The sequence below is a fragment of the Crocodylus siamensis genome, chromosome 15 (genome assembly GCF_052110815.1).
Source record: "Crocodylus siamensis isolate JL-2025a chromosome 15, ASM5211081v1, whole genome shotgun sequence".
NCBI classification, from domain to species: Eukaryota; Metazoa; Chordata; order Crocodylia; family Crocodylidae; genus Crocodylus; species Crocodylus siamensis.
Genome location: NC_143409.1, coordinates 51097468 through 51121169, shown reverse-complemented (window position 1 = coordinate 51121169; position 23702 = coordinate 51097468). Strand labels below are relative to the sequence as shown.

At 54.6% G+C, this 23702-nt stretch overlaps 1 protein-coding gene and 3 non-coding genes across 4 annotated transcripts; 1 reads left to right on the top strand and 3 right to left on the bottom strand.

Moving 5' to 3' along the window:
- The first annotated feature begins 429 nt into the window (after positions 1-429).
- Positions 430-22140, top strand: LOC149852745 (uncharacterized). Its single transcript, XM_090029755.1, has 5 exons — positions 430-962; positions 1671-1833; positions 2518-2644; positions 3647-3763; positions 4399-22140. Exons 2-5 carry the CDS (start codon positions 1804-1806, stop codon positions 5745-5747), a joined length of 1623 nt encoding a protein of 540 aa, XP_089885881.1. The 5' UTR covers positions 430-962; positions 1671-1803; the 3' UTR covers positions 5748-22140.
- TRNAK-CUU (transfer RNA lysine (anticodon CUU)) lies at positions 12943-13015 on the bottom strand. Its single transcript has one exon. It is a non-coding gene; the product is annotated as a tRNA-Lys (tRNA).
- Positions 18520-18591, bottom strand: TRNAW-CCA (transfer RNA tryptophan (anticodon CCA)). Its single transcript has one exon. It is a non-coding gene; the product is annotated as a tRNA-Trp (tRNA).
- Positions 20228-20526, bottom strand: LOC149852746 (signal recognition particle RNA). Its single transcript, XR_016439480.1, has one exon.
- Positions 22141-23702: the final 1562 nt, after the last annotated feature.

The window sequence follows — 23702 nt, the reverse complement described above, 5'->3', positions numbered from 1 at the left end:
TCATTCAAGAACCATATATGGCCCCGCTACCAGTAACCATCCTCCACCCCGGCCTGGGGCTTTAGATACTTCCAAATCCTTTGGCGGGCATCCTACACGCAGGCCCAGGCTCAGAGCCCTGGGGTTCAGATGCCCCCGAGTTTCCCTTGCCCTCAGCTATGCAGCTGCAGGACCGAATGAGGGAGGGGGTCTCCCATTTCCATCACCTTGGTGTGGCCAAGATCCTCCCACTGGAAGCTGGCCACGATGCGCAAAGTGTCTGGGGACCAGGAGCTCATCCTGGGGAAGGACCCGGGGATGCAGCTGTATCCTGAGGGTCACGAGGGCCTGGACGCACAGCCCCCACCCCGGGCGCCCCGCGTCGGACATCCAAGCACCTGGCCCCGCCCCTTCCCGCAGCGCCCGCCGGGGGGGACGGCCCCGCTCCGTGCCGCTGAGGGGGGCCCGGCGCACCCACCGCCCCGCGGCTCTGCAGGGCAAACGCGCGGCGCCGCCCGGCCTGTGGAGGATGTCGCCGTGCGGAGCACCCCCCCACGTCCCCGACAGGGTCTGCGCGCGGCCGGTGCCGGTGCCCGCGGCTGTCTGGACGCCGGAGGCCGCGGCGCGCGGGGCTCGTGGCCGTTGCTGCCGGGCCACAGCCCGGTGTCTCCATGTCGCGAGGCAGATGCGCCACGGGCCGGGCCGCGGCCCTTCCCCGAGGTGGCGCGCACGCGAGGGGCGGTGCCGGGCGTGTCCCGGCCCGGCAGAGGCGCCACACGGAGCCGCGCGAAGCCCCACTGCTGCCCCGGGGACGCCACCGCGCATGCGCAGCCCCTCGCCAGGCAGCGGCACCAGCAGCCGCGTCCCTACGCATGCGCCTCAGCAGAGGGGCGAGAACGGCTCTGAGATGGACGCGCTGCGCATGTGCGAATCGGCGGGGCGGGGCCAGAGGCAGAGCGGTGCCGCCGGGACAAAGGTTGGAGGTGCCTGAGGGGGGGGGCAGGGTTGGGGGCACCTGGACCAGCGCCGGTCCCGCCTGTGCGGGGGCTGCGGGGCGCGGTGGGGTCGGTCGGGGTCTCCGTGCCCCGGTCCGAGCCGCGCCGCCTCCTTCCCTGCAGAGCGCGGGGGAGGGGAGCGGAGCCCCCGGCGGGGCTGAGGCCTCTCCCGGCGGAGGAGACGCGGCGGCGCTGGAGGCTCTGGCACCCGCGGGCCTCCCCGCCCAGCCTGGGGCAGCCCCCGGGAGGTCTCCGGGGCGGGGCAGGGGCACAAGAAGTCCCTTGCGTGGCCCACAGCCGTGTCCTCGAGACGGTGGGCGCCGTAGGAGCAGCCGGCCCAGCGTTGCAGGACGTGGGGGCAGGCGGTGAAGCATCCCGTGCTGGCCCGTGGCCCCCACAGGCCCCACCACTGGCACCAGGGCACGAGCTCCCCGTGCCAGAGACCTGGCGCTGGCACATCCAGGGCTGTGCTGCCAGGAGGTCGGCACCCACCTGCGGGAGCTCTGCCAAGGCCACAGCCAGGAGCAGATGGTGGAGCTGGTGGTGCTGGACTGGGTCCTGGCGGTCCTGCCCCAGGAGATGCAGAGCAGGGAGACCTGCACCGAGGTGGTGACCCTGTCAGACGGGCCTCGGCTGGGACAGGTGCAGGCAGGGAAGCTTCAGCTCCGAAAATGTCATTCTCTTCCCTACCTGCAGGTGCAGAGACCATGAGCAGAGCTCATCAGCCGCCTCCTGAAGAAGGGCCTGCAAACCTGGAGCTGCTGAGGACTTCCCCGGGGAGAGGGGGCCCCTGAGCCTTGAGCCGGGCCAGCTGCAGAAAGGGGAGAGCATGCCAGCAAAGCAGGGGGAGAGCGTGGAGGTGAGCAGGGCACCAGCTCCAGTGGGAGTGGGCGTGCAACAGAGGCCACACCCAGGATGAGTCAGGGTCACTGTCAAGAGTTTGGGGAGCTACCCCAGCCAGCCAGAATTCTCCAGAGCTCGCTCCCCAGTGGAGATAGTCAGGGGTGCTGGCAAAGGAAGCCCTGGCCACAGTTGTGGAGCCAGGGGCCATGGCTATAAAGGTGTTGCCCAAAAGGACAGAGCACAGTGGCACCACACACGGGGTGCACATGCACCCACTTAGAGTGCTGGTGCACCCCCTTCTCAGGCCATGCTCCCTGTTTAGGTGATGGGCAGGAGGGTAGTCACGAGCACCAGTGCCTTCCCCTGGCAGCGTGACTGGCCACAGGGGGATCCCTTCCCCCAGTTGCTCACTGGTGTTAGGGAGTGGGGGGGCATGTGGCCCACCTCCTTACTCAAGAGGCATCAGTCGCCCATGGTGGAGCACATAAAATATGATGAGCCGGGCCAGAGCTGACAAATGGACTCTTACGTCAATGCCTGCACCCACATCCCATGTCAGTGAAGAATGGGGGATTTTGCATCCCTGTGTCATCTTGGCCTATCCTGCGCACAGCTGTCACACACACAGATTCTGGAGAAGGTGGTGGGCTGAAGGCAGCTGGAGCAGGCGATGCTGATGGTGTAATGCTTGTGTTTGCAGCTCCGGGAGGCCTTTGAGGACGTGGCTGTGTATTTTGCGTGGGAGGAGTGGGAGCTGCTGGAAGATGCAGACAAGGGGCTTTACCGCGACCAGATGCTGTGGAACTTTCAAGCCCTCGTTTCCCTGGGTAAAACTTTGTCCTGCTTCTTTCTCCCTGTTGCCCTGTCAGCTGTGTCGCTCACTGCCTGATCTGATCAGAACTGATATGGCTAATTTGATATGGAAGATGAAAAAATATTTAAAAAAAAATGTACAGGGCTGAGGGACTTGGCTTCTGTGAGGTCACCTTGCTTTTCTAGCCCTTTCTTTTCCCTCCATTTCCCCCAAAGGACATCCTTGGGGAAAGACTCCAAGGCTATACGTAACTCAGGAAGAACCATGTTGACCGTTCCTACGTTGTGGGCTTTCACGTGCTGAAAAGGTGTCTCCTTCTGCCTTCTGTTGTCCATATCGCAGACACCCAGGACCATTTTTTTTTGAAAACCTGCAGGATTTGCCCACGTGCATGCTCATCTCCCCTTCTGGCACTATCCTTCCACTGCATGCGATGATTCCTTTTGTTGCCACTGCAGTTCATACAAAATCTTCCCTTCCTCTGCCCTGTTGGTGAATGATCATCTTTCCTACAAAGAAGTGTCATGGTTAGCCATCTGTTCTGGATTCTGTTCACTGCCACCTGGCTTTGCATTATACCTTCCCACAAAAGAAACTCACTCCTGTTCCTTTCCCTACCATGATACTAATAACACAGATGCTATCCAGCTGTGTGTGTCCAGTGTCTCTTCATTTCTGTGCCTTGTCAGTTGTGAAAGCTTCATCTTCGAGGTAGCTAGCATATCACTGCATCTCCACCCCATCCCTGGGAACTCTTGTTGGTCTTGCACTCTTTTTATAACTTAGAGTTGTTGGTGCTTTGTTTCCTATGACCATCCCCCCACCACCTAGGTGGCAGCCTATCAGATTCTTCTAACTGCAGTGCCTTCTTATTCATCCTAAAGGTCCAGCCTTGCCTCTCCTTTGAGGCCCCAGTAATATCCATGAGTTCACTGGATCCATTCCCCATACCCCAGTTGGTTATTCTGCAACCAGGACCGAATCACAAACTCTCTTTAACCGCTGCCCCAAACAGGATATCAAGGCCCCACACCTGACTTAATCTGCTGCATCCAGCGAGGACAAAAGGAGCTGTGGGTCTGTGGTGATGAGGACCATGGGAAAATTTCAAGCTCTGAGGGCCTGTGGCTAGGTGAGTTGTGGCTGTCCCCTCCCCCGAATCCTCTTTCAGAAATGCTCCATGTCCACAGTAACAGGGCCTGAAATCTGTAGACCTGTCCCGCGCTGCCCTTTCAGGGTGCTGACCTCAGATAGTTTATGCTGTAGTGTGTGCAGGCAGGTTGCTTTCCCATGCCCTGAAATTCCAACCTGTGAAGACGAGCAGTCTTTCGCTTCTTCTCCCCGTAACTACGACAACGGAATTTGTTGTGCTGATCTTTAGGCACAGGCCTGGTTTCCATAGGGCTACCATGGACTGAGATTTCCATTTTCATTCAGCAGCATAGGAGTTGATTCTTCACCCCAACATAGCCATACCTCTTAACACCCTGTCCCAAGGCATGGTGGGATTTGTAGTCCCACATGGAAATCAGCATGTTTATGTGAAGTGATGTGTAGCCATTATTGCAGGACATGAGAGGGGCTGGGACTCTGCCTGGTGTCTCTTGGTCAAGTTGACCTGAAACCCAGGAAGTGTTGAATCCTGGTCTCAGGCTTCATTGAATGGCTCTGTGGGGTGGGTGGGTGGGTTTCACAAGGTTCCATGTTGCAATGGGAAGAGATTCAGCAAGTCCTCCAACCTCACCAAACACTACTGCATCCACACAGGGGAGAAGCCACATCAGTGCTCTGAGTGTGGGAAGAGCTTCACACAGTCCTCCAGCCTGACGAGACACCAACGCATCCATACAGGGGAGAAGCCATATCAGTGTTTTGAGTGTGGGAAGTGCTTCACCCAGTCATCCTACCTGGCCAGCCACCAGCGCATCCATACAGGGGAGAAGCCACATCAGTGCTCAGAGTGTGGGAAGAGATTCAGCGACTCCTCCAGCCTGACCAAACACTACCGCATCCACACAAGGGAGAAGCCACACAAGTGCTCTGACTGTGGGAAGAGCTTTGCCCGTTCCTCCAACCTGGCCATACACCAGCGTCTCCACACAGGGGAGAAGCCACATCAGTGCTCTGAGTGTGGGAAGAGCTTCACACAGTCCTCTAGCCTGACCAGCCATCAGCGCATCCATACAGGGGAGAAGCCACATCAGTGCTCAGAGTGTGGGAAGAGATTCAGTGACTCCTCCAGCCTGACCAAACACTACCGCATCCACACGGGGGAGAAGCCACATCAGTGCTCTGACTGTGGGAAGAGCTTTACCTGTTCCTCTGACCTGGCCATGCACCGGCGCATCCACACAGGGGAGAAGCCACATCAGTGCTCTGAGTGTGGGAATAGTTTCACACACTCCTCCAGCCTGACCAGCCACCAACGCATCCACAAAGGGGAGAAGCCACATCAGTGCTCTGAGTGTGGGAAGAGCTTCAGAACGTCCTCAAGCCTGAGCAGCCACCAGCGCATCCACACAGGAGAGAAGCCACATCAGTGCTACGTATGTGGGAAGACCTTCACCCAGTCCTCCAGCCTTAGCAGCCACCAACGCATCCACACAGGAGAGAAGCCACATCAGTGCTCCGACTGTGGGAAGAGCTTCACCCAGTCCTCCAGCTTGTCCATCCACCAGCGCATCCATACAGGGGAGAAGCCACATCAGTGCTCTGAGTGTGGTAAAAGATTCCTCCATTTCTTCTGTCTGACGAAACACCAGCGCACCCATACAGGGGAGAAGCCATATCAGTGTTTTGAGTGTGGGAAGAGCTTCACCCAGTCATACAACCTGGCCAGCCACCAGCGCATACACACAGGAGAGAAGCCACATCAGTGCTCTGTGTGTGGGAAGAGATTCAGTGAGTCCTCCAGCCTGACCAAACACTACCGCATCCACACAGGGGAGAAGCCACATCAGTGCTCTGAATGTGGGAAGAACTTCACCCGTTCCTTCAACCTGGCCATGCACCAGCGCATCCACACAGGGGAGAAGCCATATCAGTGCTCTGTGTGTGGGAAGAGCTTCACCCACTCATTCAGCCTGGCCTACCACCAGCGTGTCCACACAGGCTAGAAGCCACATTGTTGCTTTGTGTGGGGAGATCTTTGCCATATTCTCCCAGTAGCCTGCAAGGTTTTGCTTCTCAGCCTCCTTCCAGAACTATGCATCCTTGGGTGTGTTTTACTCCCCTGCCCTCTTGCCCTTCACTGCACTCTCTGTAATGCAGTTTCTGCTGAGAAAGCTGAAGTACTGAACATGGTATCCCTTTGGCTGGGCTCTGTGCCCTCTCCTAAACTAAGAGGGGGATTGAGCAGAATCCAGAACCCTTTTTAGGGCAGATCTTTCTGTGAGTTGCCAGCCTCTTCCCTTTGCCAAGAGTTCATCACTGTCCAGGGTTTGTTGCAAACCCTGAGACCCAAGAGTTAGTCACATTTGAGCCCTCACTCCCATTGACTGCTGTGCAGCAAGGACCTTGCCACAGGAGTTGCAGGCTGTGACAGGTCCTGCCTCCTGTGGAAAGGCACAGAGAGTATGAGGACATCCTCTCAGTGAGATGTTACCTGATTCCTAGTGTCTCCATATATTGTATCTCATGCAGAGAAACTTGCTGTGGCTTCTCTTGTTCTTCTCCAGATAAAATGCAGAGCCCCAGAGACATCCTGGGTGTAACACCCTGGGATTCTGCCCCACCTCTGGCACCACCACCTCTCCACTGCCCGTCCCAAGTAGCCTTTTGTGAGAGCAGAGGCATGGGTCGCTCTGGGGTGCTCGACCAGTTGGAAAAGCAAACTGGTATATCTGCTTGGTGTGAGGGTACAACCCTCAGCTCCTGCTCATCTGACCAGGAGCCACCCAGAGCCCAAGCTGCCTCTGTCTCCTCGCTAGAGAGAGAGACAGGACCCAGGGGAGGGTATACACCACGTGGGTGTAACAGCACACTAGACTCCTGTGTCCCATTTCTCCTTGTCTGGGGAAGTTTTCTGCCTCTTGTCCAGTGCCAAACACCCTCCACGTTCTCCATGGACCTCAGCATCACTCTGCACCTGGGTTTCCAGAGCTGGATCTCTTTTGGGGAAGGACACCTCTAAAGGTTTCCTGAAAGAGACATCTGTGTGTGGCATCAACATGAGTTCAAACAGCCACTAGTTGGGGGTGAACTGGATGTAGCTATGCCTGTGTTCTGCTAGGGGTCTTTCCTAGGCTTCTGGGCTTTGCTGGTTGCCACATGGAGCTGGGTGGGAATCCCCCCCTCGACCCCCCCCCCCCCCGCCTTCTGCTTCGTGTCAGGGGGTTTCTTATTCTTAAACCTTCCTCTGATGCATTGTGGGTGTCGGCACTGCTAAGCCTTTCTGGATAGGCTGGGACAGGACTCAACATAAGCACTCATGACTGGTGCTATCAGACTTACTGTTGTTATGATTGGTGGTGCTATTTATTGTAATAATATAAATAGAAATAATAATACTATTGTTATAATTACTGCTGCAGTGATAATCGCAGTGCTAGCAGTAATGCCAAGAACAGTAGTAGTAATGATATTATTGCTATTGCTGTCTCTATTATAATAGCAATTGTGCTAATAAGAATACTAATGTTGCCTCTACCCTGGGTATTGCTGTTACTTTTATTATTATAGCAATAGCAGTAGTAGTAACAAAAATATTATTTCTACAACTATTGCTATTATTAGTGCTACCACTATGGCTATTAAATTTAAGAATGCTGCTATTACTACTACCACCACTACTACTACTACTAGACAGATCCTGGCACTGCTTCCTTGTCCAGCTCAACTGCCCACCAGGACAAAACCTGGTGAAAAGATGGATTGTGGCTGACAACTGGTCTCCACGCCCAGAGGGCTGAAGAAGTGTTGCTGTCCCCCAAACAACTCCTCCCAGCTTATCTTGTGTTCAGCATTGGTTACCAGTGCTATGGGGGAGAAAAGTTAGCATCTAGAAGCCATTCAAGCTGGGGGAATGCTGAATGGCAATGTCTGCTGGACCTCCCTCTCCCACTTCCAAGGACAAGATGCAGGAGCCCGGTCTCTCACTCCAGCCTGCTGTAAGCTGCTGAACTGATTACGTTATATGCAGGACAGAGGTGAACTGTTCTCTAGGACTGTAGAGGATGGGATATGGTCTGTGTATTGGAATCAGGACATCACCTGGCTCTATGGGAAACCTTGAGGGCTAGAAAGGCACTGCTGAATGAACAAAGGGTTCCTTTGGTACATGGGTTCCTACTGCCACTGTCCTGCATGGCCTGATGATGTAGGGATGAAGTTTCAACTTTTTGCCCAGGATCTGGGTGTTCTCAAAGTCCCCAGCTGAAGAAATGGGCCGGGAACCATTCTCACCTGCTCATTTGAGTACCATATTATCTTGGCAAGAGCTGTAGTAAGACTATTAGCTGTATGCTGAAGCAGCCCTCTCCAGGAGCAGTGCTTTCCCTGGCCTTGGTGCCTCTGTGGGAGGCTTAAAACCCCCTGACACATGGCACAGAAAGTGGGGGGTAGACTTTCCTCCCAGCCCCACATGGTAGCCAGCAAAGTGTAGGGCACTTCCAGCCTGAGCCCATGCCCTTTGTCCACCAGACCTAGGCAGAGGCCAAACCTCCAGAGGGGTGCATGTTACAGGTTAAGGATGCCAATGACTCAACAGCCCCTTTGTTGAGAACAGGCAGGCCTGAGTCTCAGTGGAAGAGGAAGATGCTCTAACCTAGCATTTCCCAACCTTTTGGTTCCAGTGGCACACTTACTAGGCCTCCTGTCTTGCAGGACACCAGCCAAATAGCAGGGAAGAGGGCTGGGTGTGGAGCAGGGCAGGGCAGTGTGCAGATAAAAATCACTGGCTAGAGCCACAACACTTGCCTGCGTGGGCGACTGGTGCCTCCCAGTCCGTGTCCCCCCCCCCCCCAGCAACCATTCCCTCTCACCAGGGGAGAGGGTCCCCCATGGGTGATCTTGCCGACCGGAGATGAGCCTGTGGACCGGGGAGGGGGGATCCCTTGCAGGCGATCCCATGACGGCTGATTGCTGTGCTTGCTGCAGCCGCTTCCAGGAGTGGCTATAGCCACTTCTGGGAGCAAGTGCTGGCTGATTGCTGCAGCCACTCTTGAAAGCCCTGAGACCCTCAACATGTGGTTTCTTGCCCAGGGGAGTGGGAGCAGGAGGGGTGTCACTCCATGCTGTAGTCCAGGCTTCCCCACTGAGCTTTAAGACCAAGGTGTGGCCTTTCCAGTGGAGGAGGAACCATCCCTGAGTTGCACCAGCTCCAGTTCAGCATGTGCACCAACTCTTGTGTTGGAGCTGCCTCACCTGCAACTCAGTCCCTGTGTTGTGTCACACAGGGAGAAACAGTCTCATGTCTCACTGGTGAGGGCAGATAGCCTCTGGATGTAGGGGCAGGGAGAAGGACTGACAGAAGGAGATGGCACTTCCCCCACTGGCATCATCTGGCCAAGTCAGGGACTCTGTGGCCAGGTCATCTGTCTTTAAAAAAAAAAAGGTTGATGGGGGAAGAAGGGCTCATTAAAAGGTCAAAGAGGACAGCAAGACCTAAGTGTGAAAAGCTTACCTGAGGAGCTTATTGAAGAGCTTGGCACTGTGTGATATGCTTATGGTCTGCAAGTACCTGCATGGAAAGAAAAGACCTGATGCTGGAAGGATCCAGCAGATAGGTAGAGCAGGACCCACTGGTGAGGAGCTGAAGTTGGAAAACACCAAACTGGGAACAAGGTGCAAGGAATTAGCCAGGGGAAGCAGCATTGCAGGGGGCACTGGAATGTCCATGACATGACATCCTGAATCACATGCTGTCTAACTAAAAGGCACACTAGTTCAACCACTGGTTGAAAAATGTCCCAGCAGTGAGTACGGGTATTTTGGGGCAGAGGAGATGTGTCCACATTCCACTCTGCAGCCACCCAACACATCAGCAGTGCAGAACCAGGCAGCTTTGGACCCCATTTCCCTCAGCCCAGATTTCTCTCCTGTTGCTTCTCCTCTGAAATAGGCTCAGGAAGGGCCTTGCAGAAATGCTGAATCCTCTGCAATAATGGCAATGTGAAGGACCTGCAATAAAGGGTCTGCAACCCTGGCCACCACCTCAGAGGTTCTGAAGCTGCCTAGAAGGACCCATCCACCATAGCCAGGCTCCTGTCTATCCTCCTTGTATTCATACTTCAGCAAGCTCTCCTTGATGGCATCAAAGCACTGTGGTGTGACCAGGGCACCTGTGAGTCTGTACTGACATCTGGGTGGCTTCTTTAGGCAGCACTGTTCCTAGTCTGCACCGGTTGGAAATATCACACAGACAGCTGCCCCTCATGGCCAGCGGGGACACAAGGCTCTGGGTTTGGATCAGTGCAGTGCAATGGAGCCCATGGGCTTTACAAAAGGCCCCTGGACAATCAGCTTTTCACCTATGGGCAACACCAGTTCATAAACCAAAGCAGCTGTCCAAAGCGGGAACAGCTGTCCTGCAGCCCCAGCTGCTCTGCAATCAGGCATCCCATGTGTGTGTCTGTGTCTGTGAGCTATCAACCTGGACCGGAGCCAGGAACCACCAAGAATGGGGCCAAGACACATGATGGGAGACAGTGGTTCTGGGAAGGACTGGGCAGGTCCAGCCTCCCTAGCCAGGAGTCCCCTTGCAGCTGGGGAGTCAACCACCTGCTTTTCCTGGCCTTTTTCTTCTACCCATAATGTATCACACTGAATAAATTCATTCAGCACCAGTAGGGACTCTGAGCCGAAGGCCATGCTGAATTGATTTCACTAGTTGGCTGACCCAGCACAGGGAACCTGGAGAACCCATGTCCACTTTCCCACAGGAAAATAAAGTTTCCAAGCCTACTCTATCACACCAGGCAACCTTTCCATCTACCCCAGGCTTCAAGGCCTGATGTTTTTCATTATGGCCATTTTTGGGAAAAAGGCCTCCTTTGGTCTGCTTGCTGCATCATTACCAACACAGCAAGAAAACCACCACAAGTGGGGAGAATCTCCCAGGACTTGAAGTAGTTGATCCCAGTGTGATTTAAACACACAACATTCCCATCAGGAGTCAGACATGCTACCATGGGGCCACATGCTTAGTACCTTTTCTCTCTCGCCTCTTCATAACTGCCTGAAAGAAGGCCTTCCTCTTGGCGCACAGAGGGATTTTGCCCTCCGCCCTATTCCAAGCGCCCAGCCCACTGCGTTCTCCAGACTTTTCCTACACTTCCTGTGACTTGCATAGAAATCCAAAAACAACAACCGAACCTCAGCATGGTGTTAACACATCATTTACTTAAGCGTCTAGCTGAAACGTCGGTTGTAGCTTTCAACGAGCTGACAAACTGCCCTCCGGCAACCTAGTACAAACACACAGGAAACACCCACTGGCTTCACAGTCTTAGTTGTCCCCTGCCATCTCCGACTTGAACCACTGGAAATGATCATTAAAAACGGCAGCATGTACTCAAGTAGGAGCATACCTGAGAGAAATATATTCTCCCCTCCCCTCTCCTGGCCTTTACACAGCCTCCCCACTTGTCCAACACATCATCAGAGGCTCGCTCCTTGCTGGGCAAGATGCCTTGCTTAGTTCATAATAATGGGTCAGTACATCTAGTATGGGTGCCCAGCTGTTCATACTGAGAATGGAGCTGGAAGATGAAATCTAGTTTACTGCGGAGGTTTGTGGCACAGAACAAGTGATAAAATGTTCATAGAATCACAGAGTCCGGAGGGACCAAGACAGATCATCAAGCAGAATTGGATGGGACACTGTGTCGAAGCCTCCTGGAAGTCCAAGAAGACGACATCGACTTCCTCCTTCACATCTAAGCTCTTTGTTACCTGGTCATAGAAAGAGACCAGGTTAGTCAGGCAGGATCAGCCGGGCACAAACCCATGCTGGTTACCCCTCAACATCACTTCCCCTGCAGGGCTCTCACAAATGTGGCCCTTGATAATTTTTTCAAAGACCTTCCCCAGGATAGAAGTGAGGCTGACTGGCCTGTAGTTGCCAGGCTCTTCCTTCCTCCCCTTCTTGAAAATAGGGACATTGGCCCTTTTCCAGTCCTCAGGGACTTGGCCCGAGCACCAAGAGTCCTCAAACAGCCATGCCAATGGCTCCGCAATGCCACCAGCCAATTCCCTCAGCACCCGCGGATGAAGGTCATCCGGGCCTGCCAACTTGTACACATCCAAGCCCTCCAGGTAATCCTTATCTGAACTAACAGTCGGGGGACTCGCATCCTTCCCGGGCCTCTCTACGCTGTCACCCGAGAGCACCCCGTTGTCAGCAGACAGGAACACGGAGGGAAAGAGCTTGTTGCAGAGTTCTGCCTTCTCTCGCGTGTCCGGCACCATCTGCCCTACCCTGTCCCATAGGGGTCTAATGTTACCCCAAGACTTCTTGCTATCTATGTACTTGAAAAAGGATTTTTTGTTATCCTTAATCCCAAAAGCTAATCTAAGCTCCAGTGCTGCTTTCACCTTCCTCACCAATTCCCTACAAGCTCAGGTCAGGGAGGTGTACTCCTCCTCTGTCCTTGCCCCCTGCTTCCACCGCCAGTATGCTTTTTTCTTTGCCCTCAGGCCAGCCTGGATATCTGCACTCAGCTATGAAGGTTTCTTGGACCCTTTTCCCACCTTCCTGCGCAGAGGAATTGCGTCCTGCTGCGCCCCAAGGATAGCCTCCTTGAGGAAGGACCACCTTTCCTGGACCCCCAGACTAGCTACCCCCTGGGCTCCGAGTGCCTCGCTGACTACTGCCCTGAGCACATCGAAGTTGGCTTTCCTAAAGTCAAGCATTTGTGCTGTGCTAGTTACCCTCCCCAACTTCCTCTGAATAGCAAACTGGATCATTTCATGACCACTGTCCCCTAGCCTCCCTTGTACTAGCACCTTCCCCACCAGGTCGTCCCCAGAGGCTAACACCAGATCCAGTATGGCGTTTCCTCTAGTGGGGACGAGTACATCCAGCACGAGGTGTAGGTCCTGGACACACGTCAGGAGCCTTCGTGAGCGGTTAGACCTGGCCGACTGCTCCTGTTGATGTCGGTAATTCATATCACCCATGACCACGACATCCTTTGCACGCACGGCCTCTCCCAGCTGCCTGGAGAAATCCAGATCCAGCTCTTCCTCCTGATGTGGTGGCCTGTAGTCACCCCTGCCACCAGATCCCTCTCCCCCCACCCTCCTTGGAGCTTGACCCACAGGGTCTCAGTTAAGCCTTCCTCTGGTCCCATTTGGAAGGTAAAATGCATCCACCCAACACAGGGCTCAAACTCACAACCCTGAGATTAAGAGTCTCATGCTCTACCAACTGAGCTAGCTGGGCTGGTTGTAAAAATAGGAAATAAAACAGCTTCAGGGTTATAGCTGTAATGGCAGAGAGAGGGCTGACACTACAGGGTATGGGCATCTAAAAGATTCAGAAGGGTCCGATTGAACAATCCAGTGAAGAGTGAAGTGTTAGGAACCAGGGTCCAAATCTGCCCTCTACCTGCTGCAGAATGAGAGAACAGATACGGCTGATGTAAAAGAAGGAAACGAGGGAAAGTGTAGAGGGGCATTTGTACACATCATTGGGTTACTCTAGTTCAGGAGTCAGCAACCCCCAGCACGCATGCCAAGCATGGCACGCTAGGCCATTTTACTTGGCACACCACAGCCAGCCACGGATCTGGGTAGCTGCTGCCAGTTTCATAGTTAGTAGGGTCTGAAGGGACCTGAGCAGATCATCGCGTCCAACCCCCTGCCATGGCAGGAAAGAGTCCTGGGGTCATTTGACCCCAGGAAGGTGTACATCTAGCCTCCTCTTAAACACCCCCAGGGTAGCAGCCTGCACCACTTCTCTTGGAAGTTGGTTCCAGATCCTAGCTGCCCTTACCGTGAAGTCGCGCCTCCTGATGTCAAGCCTAAATCTACCCTCTGCCAGCTTGTGACCATTATTCTTGATCACTACCTGGCAGTGCTCGGGGGAACAGGGACTCCCCCAGTGCCTGCTGGTCCCCTCTGACTAGTTTATAACAGGCCACTAGATCCCCCCTCAGCCTTCTCTTTTGGAGGCTGAACAGGTTCAGGTCCCGTCACCTCTCCTCGTAGGGCCTGCCCTGCTGCCCCCGATCATGCGAGTGGCCTCCTCTGGACCCTCTCCATGTTGTCCACATCCCTCTTGAAGTGCGGCACCCAGAACTGGACGCAATACTCCAGCTGCGGCCTGACGAGTGCCGCATAGAGGGGGAGGATCACCTCTTTAGACCTGCTCGAGATGCATCTGTGGATGCATGACGGTGCGGTTGGCCTTCTTGACTGCCTCCCCACACTGCCGGCCCATGTTCATCTTGGCATCAATAATGACTCCAAGATCCTTTTCTGCCTCTGCACTGACGAGAAGGGAGTTCCCCAGCCTGTAGGTATGGTGCTGGCTCTTCCTCCCCAGGTGCAGCACCTTGCACTTGTCTGTGTTGAATCCCATCCTGTTCTCATCTGCCCACCCCTGTAACCTGTCTAGGTTCAATTGCAGCCTATTGCTCCCTTCTAACGTGCCCACATCCCCCCACATCTTAGTGTCATCAGCAAATTTGAACAGGGTGCTTTTTACCCCCTCGTCCAAGTCACTGATGAAGATGTTGAACAATGTGGGCTTGAGGACCGAGCCCTGCAGAGCCCCACTGCCCACATCCCTCCAGGTCAAAAATGACCCATCCACCACCACTCTCTGGGTGCGGCCCCCCAGCCAGTTGGTGACCCAATTCACTGTGTGGGTGTTGACACCACAGTCCCTGAGTTTCTTAATGAGAACAGGGTGAGAGACAGTGTTGAAAGCCTTCCGAAAGCCCAGAAAGACTATATCCACTGCTACCCCTGCGTCTAAGGATTTGGTGAGCTGATCATAGAAGGCTACCAGGTTGGTCTGACAGGACCTGCCACTAATGAACTCATGTTGGTTACCCGCAATGAACCAGTGATGGATCCCAGGCTGCTCCCAGTAGGGCTCACAGCATCTCAGCTACCTGCTGGGAGCAGCTCCCCAGAGCCTGGGTTGGCTGTAGCAGGGAGGCTCCAAAAAGCTGCACTGGGCTCTGGCACCAGCTCTGCACCGGCATGTGCACCCGTGCATCAGAGCGAGTGGTGGGGTAGAGGCCTGAGGCAGGACAGCCTCGATCTCTCCCCCCCTCCCCGCACAAGAGCCTGCCACAGCTGTTTGTAACCAGCCCGGGCTCTGGGCAGCTGTAGCAAATGGGGCAGGCTGCAAACAGCTGCGCCAGGCTCCACAGCTGCCGCATCAGCTCCATGCTGGTGGTGACTGCATGGGCACCTCTGGCCCCCTCCGCCGCTGCCCGATCCGACACACCGGTGCGGAGAAGATGCCGGAGCCTGGCTCAGGTGTTTGGAGCCTCCTGGCTGCAGCCAGCCCTGGCTCTGGGGAGCTGCTGCAGCAGGTAGCTGAGATGCTGCAAGCCTTACAAATAAACAAGAATTTATGATGATTTGGAGAGACGGCCCTTTGTAGCCAACATTGTGAAGGCAAGAATAAATGTTCGAAGGATGGCTTACAGTCCTGGCCCTTTTCTTTACAACATGTGAGACTCATGGGAAAGCAGAGCAAGCGAAACACTTTTGCACCCTCACCTTTTCATGAAGTGCTCTCTCCTCCAAGATGGAAGAGCTCTGGTGGACCTGCTCTTGCCCTGATGAACACACAACCATTTGATCTTGAGCCAGACATGTTACCATTGCACTATGGGGCTACAAGGCCAGCGTTTCTCTCTTTCCTCTCCATAACTTACTGTAAGTAGGCCTTCCACTTGGTGCATGTAGTGATTTTACATTAAGGAAAACCCTATCCAGTGTCCACTAGCCTTGAACTCCTGTGCTCAGGCAATCCATCAGCCTCAGCTGCCCAGACACTTGGATTCCAGACACAAGCCACTGCCCCCAGCTGCTCCAGCCTGCTCCTGACAACCGTGGGACACTCTGCTGCCATCTCACGTAGGCACATGGAAACCTTTTGCCAGGCACTGCACTGCAGGCACAGGGACTGGGCCTAATATTGGGATTAAACATCAGCTTTCTCAATCTGGCTCCAGCCTCCTCACAGAAGCATTTGAAGATACCTTTTTCACCGGCTTTTACCACAAACAAATTTCCCCACTTAGAAACAACACCACAAGAAAACAGGGCTGACTACAGGGCAAAAAGTGAAGAATATGAAACCTTAAGGAAAGCACTAGCCGTTGTCCACTACGTTAAAAAGAGCAAAACACAACAGAACCCCGCAACCCCCGCACCAAAACAGTCCAGTGTTTCCTTCTCTCATCCAAAGCTAGGAGAACTGAAGGGAGAAAGGCTTTTGTGATCCCTTTTTTAGGATGGCCTTAGCTGGGGATTGTGTGTGCTCAAGTACTGCTGGACTTCTTTTGCTTGGTCTCTGGTTGGCGCTGTCCTTTCTGCTTCCCCTAGGACCAGATCGGGCCACCTCCCATGCCCCCTCATTGGATCCAGACCCCTTGTCTTAAGTTTCCCTCCAAGGAACCTGTGGAACCAACTGGGGGTCTCTGGTCACACCACCATGGGGTGCTGGCCACTCTTGAAATGGTTGGTCTGCATTAGCAGGGTTCAAATAATGCCTGTTCTGCCTGTTGGAGCCAAGTGAGGAGGCCAAACACGTTATTTAAGGGTCAGGCCACCTGGTCCTGGGGCTCACTTCCTCCAGCAGGCAAACTGGAACAAGCTCAAGCAGGGACCTCAGGCTGCTGTCTGCATGAAGCAATGAGTATGCCTGCTGACTAGCTAGAAAGGTAGAGCTAAGTAGTTTAGATGTGGATGAAAAGGGTTACCGAAGGCAAAATTTAATGAAAGGTTCAAAATATTCTGCGTTGCTCAAGGTACTTCCTCTGAAACCCCTTGGTTCCCCGCCCCTCCCCATCCTGCATCCTCCCTCTCTCTGGTCCATACAGCTGGCCCTTACAGCACGCCTGGCTCGGAATGCGTGAGGGGAGAGACGGGCCTTTTCGCTCTTAGCAGAGCTTGGCTGATTATTAACGGGTTCTGTCCTACCTGAAAACATCCTGGGTGGCTCCCAGCTCTAAGGAGCACCCAGAAATACTACTAGCGGGCCAAACACTGCCAAGGTCTGCAGGCTCTGTGTAGTACGGGCTGCACAGAGGCCGAAAACAGACCGGGGCCTGGGTGGTGGCAGCAGTAACCCCAGGCTTGCAGGTGTGCTCAGGAAGGGGGATCAGCTGGACACAGACACTCCAGGAGAGACACCTGAAGCGTGGTTTTGGTCGGGCACAGTGAGGCAGGTGGCTAACCACAGTAGCATCCCGTCCTGTCCTGCCACATCTCACACCCAGCCTTCTGCCCGCCTGGCATACACCTGCGGAGCTCTTCCAAGCCCTTGCTGGGAGTTGTCCTAGATGAGGTGAATGTTGGAAGGCACTCTCGCTCCTGGCCTGACAGCAGCCAGGAAGGGCTGGGACTTGCTTCCCTTTAGAACCGGGGTCCTGGAGCTGTTCTGGGAAAAAGGCCTCCTTTGGCATCTGCTTGCTGCCTCAAGCCATCCGCAACAAAAAAGCCCCAACAGTCCAGTGGTTCCTTCTCTCATCCAAAGCTGTGAAAAATGAAGTAAGGAAGACTTCTTTTGTGAGCCCTTCTTTCAGATTCTCGTAACTTGGGAAACTAAGACAAGGGGACCTGTAGGCTTAATCCTGGAAGCCAATCACTGTTTTCACCCCTGCATTCTGGAGCCAGGTACAACACAGAGCTCCCCCTTGAGCTTCCCTGAATGGGAGCAGGCCCCAGGGCACACAGAGGATGCTGGGCTGCAGTCAGCAGGGGGGAAAGGCCACAGAGATGCAGGGATTCTTGCTGGTCATGGGAACAAAGCCTGGGAACAAAGCCGCTCTCCAGGGCACCCTGAAGGTGGCAGAAGTGGCCGTAGCAAGGAAAGTTCTCCAAGGAGGGGTCTAGGGTCATGGCTACAGGGTCACCGGCATGTTTTTGGGCTGTTCTGGGTCCTACAGTCAAGCAGCAGAGGGGGAGAGCTCAGAATTCACAAGCAGAGCGACCGCAGCTGGATCCAGTGCAGACGCTGGGACAAAGCCTGCTGTCCGCACCTGGCTAAAGTGGTGAAAGTGCTGAGGAATTTGGGCCAGAAAGGAGTGAGGCCTGCAGTGTTTGACCTCATGTGTCTGCAGCAGCAAATGGAGAACTGAAACATTTTGGAGGGGAGGGACAGGCCTTTCCACTCTTAGCAGAGCTTGGCTGATTATTAATAGATCCTGCCCTACCTGAGTGGCTCCAGGCTATAAGGGGCCCCCAGAAGTACTACTAGTGGGCAAAACACCGCCGAGGTCTGCGTGCCCCGAGCTGCACAGAGCTGTAACAGAGACCGGAGCCTGGGTGGTGGCAGCAGTAACCCCAGGCTTGCAGGTGTGCACCAGGAAGGGGGATCAGCTGGACACAGACACTCCAGGGCAGAAACCCGAGGCGTGGTTTTAGGCGGCCACAGCGAGGCAGGTGGCTCAGCACAGTAGCACCCTGTACTTTCCCCACACCTCCCCCACCCTGCCTTCTGCCCACCAGCGGTACAGTTGTGCTCTTCGAACCCACTGCTGGGTGCTGCCACCGAGCAGGTAAATGTCGCACGGCACTCTCAACCTGTACATCCGGCGAGGAAGGGCTGGGACCTGCTTCCCTTTGGAGCCGGGGTCCTGGAGCTGTTCTGGGGAAAAGGCCGCCTTTGGCACCTGCTTGCTGCCTCAAGCCATCCGCAACACAGCAAGGAAACCAGCACAAGTGGTGACACTCTCCTAGGACATAAAAGGTAACCACCGACCCCAGTGTGACTTGAACACACAACCATCTGATCTGGAGTCAGACATGCTGCCATTGCACCATGGGGACATCTACTCTGCTCCTCTCCCATCCCTCTTCAGAACTGACTGGAAGAAGGCCTTCCTCCTGGTGCACAGAGGGATTTTGCCCCCCGCCTTATTCCAAGCGCCCAGCCCACTGCGTTCCCCAGACTATTCCTACACTTCCTGTCACTTGCATAGAAATCCAAAAGGAACAACCGAACCTTCAGCATGGTGTTAACACAGCACTTACTGAAGCGTCTGGCTGAAATATCAGCTTGTGTGTGTGTGGTGGGCTCCTTCTCCCAAGGCGCAGCACCCTGCATTTGTCGACGTTGAACCCCATCCTATTCTCGTCCGCCCACTTTTGTAGTCTGTCTAAATCTCGTTGCAGCCTCTGTCTCCCTTCAAGTGTGTCCACCTCCCCCCACATCTTAGTGTCGTCAGCAAACTTGGACAGCGTGCTTTCCGCCCCCTCGTCCAAGTCGCTGAGGGAGATCCCTGGGGGACCCCACTGCTCGCATCTCCCTTGTTTTGTGCCCTGCAGTAAAATCCTGCCTGCACAGTGCGAGGCTGCACAAGCACTTCCCACAGGACTGAGCCACAGAGCAGGTGACAAGGGTTACCATATTTTCAAGATCAATATAGAGGGCACCTGTCAGGTGGGAAGTCAAGGGGGTGGGAAGGGGAAGAGAGGGTGAATGGGTATATAACGTAAGGGGGGCAGCGATATGCCCGTGCCCTGCTCCTGCACCTCACTCCTAAGCTACAGCTTCCCCTCCCCACCCCCAGCCCTTCTGCTGCCTGTCACTCTCCAGCACAGTTACACCACCCCTCACCGCCGATCTGCAGCCCCCTGCCCCCCAGCCCTGCTGAAACCCCTCCTTTCCGACCCACAGCCCTTGCCTCCACAAGCCCTGCTGCCCACACAGCTCGCACGCCCCATATCACACGCTCTCTCTGTCTCCCTGTGTCTTTTTCTCCCCTCCCTGCGAGCAGCTTGCCGGGGACCCCCACGCACAGAGCACGTGATGCCTCCACAGACCAGTTAAGGTGATGACGACTCCTCCTTGGACTGAGCCTCTTCCTCCTCTGGGGTCTCCTGGTCTCAGTGTGGCAGAGGTCTCAGCCTTGCACGGGGAGTGTGTGTGTGGGTGGGGGGCGGGCAGGGGTGTCTTGAACCCCATATCACTGAAAGGAGTGGATTAAATAGTCCTTACCAGGCGCGCATGGCAACTGCCTGAGCAGGAGCATGAAGGCAAGAAGAAATGCTTGAAGCATGCCTTCCAGTCCTGGCCCTTTCCTTTGGGACCTGTGAGAGCCACGGGCGAGCACAACAAGCGCCAGAGGCAGGAGTGCGATGCCCAGGACAGACTGGGGGGACCAGTGTCTCAGGCGTGCACCCGCACCTTTTCATGACGTGCTCTCCGCTCCCAGGTGGAAGAGTGCTGGTGGACCTGCTCCTGCCCTGTAGCCTCTGAGGTAGCACCATCATCTCTTGCAGCCACGCATAGGAGCCCTGGGCTTCCCCCTGGGGTGCTCCCCCCCACTTCCTGCAGGACCCTTTCTCAAGCTGCGCACAGTGACCCGCCGCCACCCCAGCTTTAGGGCTCCCTCTCTTCGTCTCTCAGGAGCCCTGCGCCACGGGGACTACAGGGGCAGCTTGGCAGGAGTAAGGACCTGGCAAAAGGCTGGGTCCCCCTCTCTTGCCCAGGTTGGGCTACAGGAGCCCTTCACAGGTGCTGTCCCACTACCAGTCAGCAAGGGAGCTTTGACCTGCTCTGTTTCCAGCCTGGGCCGGTTCACCCCTCCTTAGGCAACCTGGAGCCCCCAAGCTCCCCCAGAGGCCCCATGCTGGTGCAGACTCCAGTGTGGACACCTGCTCCACACAGCTCCCTGCAGCCTCAAACTCCTGGGCTCAAGGGATCCACCAGCCTCAGCTTCCCAGACACTTGGATTACAGGTACAAGCCACTGCACCCAGCTGTTTTTCCACCTCCCAACAACACCATTATCCTTTACTGCCCTATTAAGTAGGCATGTGTGAACTTTTCATCAGTAGTAACAGGTTCCAGGCCCAGGTTTTGGATTAAACGTTAACTTCCTCAATCTAGCTCCAGCATCATCAGAGAAACACGGGAAATTCCTTTTCCACCATGTTTTGCCATAAACAAGTTTACCCACTTAGAAAGAGCATTGCAATCAAAGCAGGCTGATTGCAGGGGGAAATGTGCAGAAGGAAAACACTGGCCAGGGTCCACTTCCTACAAAACAAAAAAGCCCCAACAGTCCAGTGGTTCCTTCTCTCATCCAAAGCTGTGAAAAATGAAGTAAGGAAGACTTCTTTTGTGAGCCCTTCTTTCAGATTCTCGTAACTTGGGAAACTAAGACAAGGGGACCTGTAGGCTTAATCCTGGAAGCCAGTCACTGTTTTGACCCCTGCATTCTGGAGCCAGGTACAACACAGAGCTCCCCCTTGAGCTTCCCTGAATGGGACCAGGCCCCAGGGCACACAGAGGATGCTGGGCTGCAGTCAGCAGGGGGGAAAGGCCGCAGATATGAAGGGATTCTTGCTTGTCATGGGATACTTCTTCTAGTTGTCTGAAGAAGGCCTCATCTACCTCATGTTTCTGGTCTTGTGGTCCATAGCATGTCCCCACCACAACATCACCCTTGTTGCTGTCCCCTCTAGTCTGAATCCAGAGACTGTCAACAGGGGTGTCTCCAGTTTTATACTGGAGCTCTGAGCTATCATATGGCTCTTTTACATACAGCACAACTCCTCCTCCTCTTTTCTCCTACGTGCCCTTCCTGAACAGTTTGCAGCCAACCTTGACAGTGCTCTAGTCATGTCAGCTCCCAACACGTCTCTGTTATTCCAGTCATGTCATCGCCCCTCAGGGCTTTAGTTTTCACCCCCCCCAGCCAAGCTACTACATGGATCAACGGGATCGGCCCACCATGGACCTGGATCTGCAGGGCTCCGCTGAAAGGACAAACATTTATTGCTGAGGAAGGTGCCTTGGCCTGGAACCGTGTCTGTGATCTCTCCCAGCCATGCAGTTGCTGCAGTAAAAGACATTGCCCCCAGACCTGGCCTCCAGTACGGTCACTGTCAAGAGTGGTAAGTCTCTGCCCTGGATAATAAAGGATGATTGCCCTGGCCCTAAGACCAGGCTCAGCAGGTAGCACCGCAGTTCTGTCTCCTTTACAACCCAATGCAGGTCCAGTCTCCTTTGTGTTGGGTATGGTCCACTGGGCCCAGTGTCCAGGTGAACCCCCTCAGAGTGCAAATAACAGAGGTTGCATCACCTGTCCCATCTTAGTGCTAGCAGCTGTCTTAGCCATGGCCCAGCTTAGCCCAGCACAGACATGAGCCCTGATCTTTCTACTCCACGTACCTCTCTTGCTGCATCTCATCTCTCAGCTCTGAGCAGTAGGCAAATCAGAGCTATGTTGGGCTGCCCAGAAGGAGCTGTTGCTCCTCAGCTTACCCAAGCCAGCAGGACCACAGTGCCCTGGGCAGAGTTGGACCCAGAGCTCTGTGGTCAAGTCTTGCTCCAGACTCCTGCCAGCGTCTGTACCCCTTGACCCAGCTGTAACCAGGGCCCTACTCATTTGGCGTGGGTAATCCATGGTGGCTGGATGGGATGGTGGCAATTTGCCCCGGTACAATGCTGGTGATGTTATACCTAGGATGACTTGAGTGAGGGGTGGTTATTTTACCTAGAGAAGTACAAGAGAATCTATAGCAACTGTCTCCGAACTATACACCAGCTTATTGGGATATTATGACACCAGCACAGTTCTGGTGCAAATTTATGTATTCCTGCCTGGTGCTCTGAGATAAGGATCTCAGTCAGTCTAGTAAAGAGCAAACACCCTCCCTTATGTGCTGCCAGGGCACCCTGCTGGCTTTAAGCAGCACTGGGGAGCATGGGATATGGGCTGAATGGAAGTTATCTGGACAGCCTGAACCCTGGCATTTCCTAGCTTTGACTCTGCAACCATAATGCTTGCTTACTAGTTTTTTGTATACATATTAGACCATAACTTCCACTGGGAAAGAACTGAGGCTTATATACTGCATGTGAACTCCCTTCCCCCTTTCCATTGCCCTGCCAGTGATCCCAGGGGTGACACCACAACAGAGATTTCCCCAAATTGCATGCAAACACTTTGTCAAGGCGCAGGCAGGGGACTGACTGGCCACTGGAATGGATGCAGTGGCTGAGACTGCAGGAGACAGAGAAGGTGTCCCTTTGCTTGGGCTGCAAAGAGAGGCCCCAGGGAAGGGGCATTTCTCCCAGAAATGCCTGCATGGAGCCAAGGAGAGGCCTGTGGATCACTTGAGAGCAGCAGGTCCCTGGGTCAGAGGGATGAGGGACAACAGGTCTGGACCCTTTCTGGGGTTTCCCCAGTACTGCCTCTACAGGCCAATGCTGCTGTTATGGGCTCAGGAGCGAGTACAGCACACACACTCCGACTGTGATGGGAGCCCAGAACTACCAACATTTACTGCAGGCTCTGAGCACTAAGCATTGGCAGGATTTCTTCTCTTCAAACCCGGAGCCAAGCAGTCACATGCAACCCTTTACTGCAGGAGACCCCAAGATCCCCACTTCCAAACCTCACACACAGCCCCAAGACCCAAGACCAAAACATGAAGACTGCACTATGCCAAGGAGACAAGGGCACTACCAATGCCCTGCTGCTGCAAGAGCAGGGCAGCGCTTGGGTCACACACTCCCAGGAGCTCCTAGGGGGAGGCCCTGCAGCCACGGCAGAGGAAGGGGAAAACCAGCACGGCTTAATGGACAGGCACACATGAGGTATGACATTGTTCTGAACAACAAACGAAAACAAGAAATGTGTGAGCCACCCACAAGTAACTTTTACATAAAAAAGGAAACAAGGATTACAATCTCATAGGGATAACAGAGACCTGGTGGGACTCCACCTATGACTGGGCCAGTGGTATAGACGGCTATACCTTGTGCAGGACAGATTGTGTGGACAAAAGGTGGCGGGGGTAGCTCTCTATGTCAAGGAAAGCTGCAAACCAACATTGGCACCCAGGGGGGATGATTGGAGACTCTCTGGGTCAAAATCCATGGTGAGCAAGGCACAGGGGACACAATGGTGGGGGTCTACTACTGAC

Bases quoted from the DNA above. Each gene is read 5' to 3' on its own strand.
- LOC149852745 (XM_090029755.1), top strand. From the start codon at position 1,804: ATGCCAGCAAAGCAGGGGGAGAGCGTGGAG. The intron at 1,834-2,517 runs GTGAGCAGGGCA...TTGTGTTTGCAG, and splicing joins AGCAGGGGGAGAGCGTGGAG to CTCCGGGAGGCCTTTGAGGA. The intron at 3,764-4,398 runs GTGAGTTGTGGC...GCATCCACACAG, and splicing joins CTCTGAGGGCCTGTGGCTAG to GGGAGAAGCCACATCAGTGC.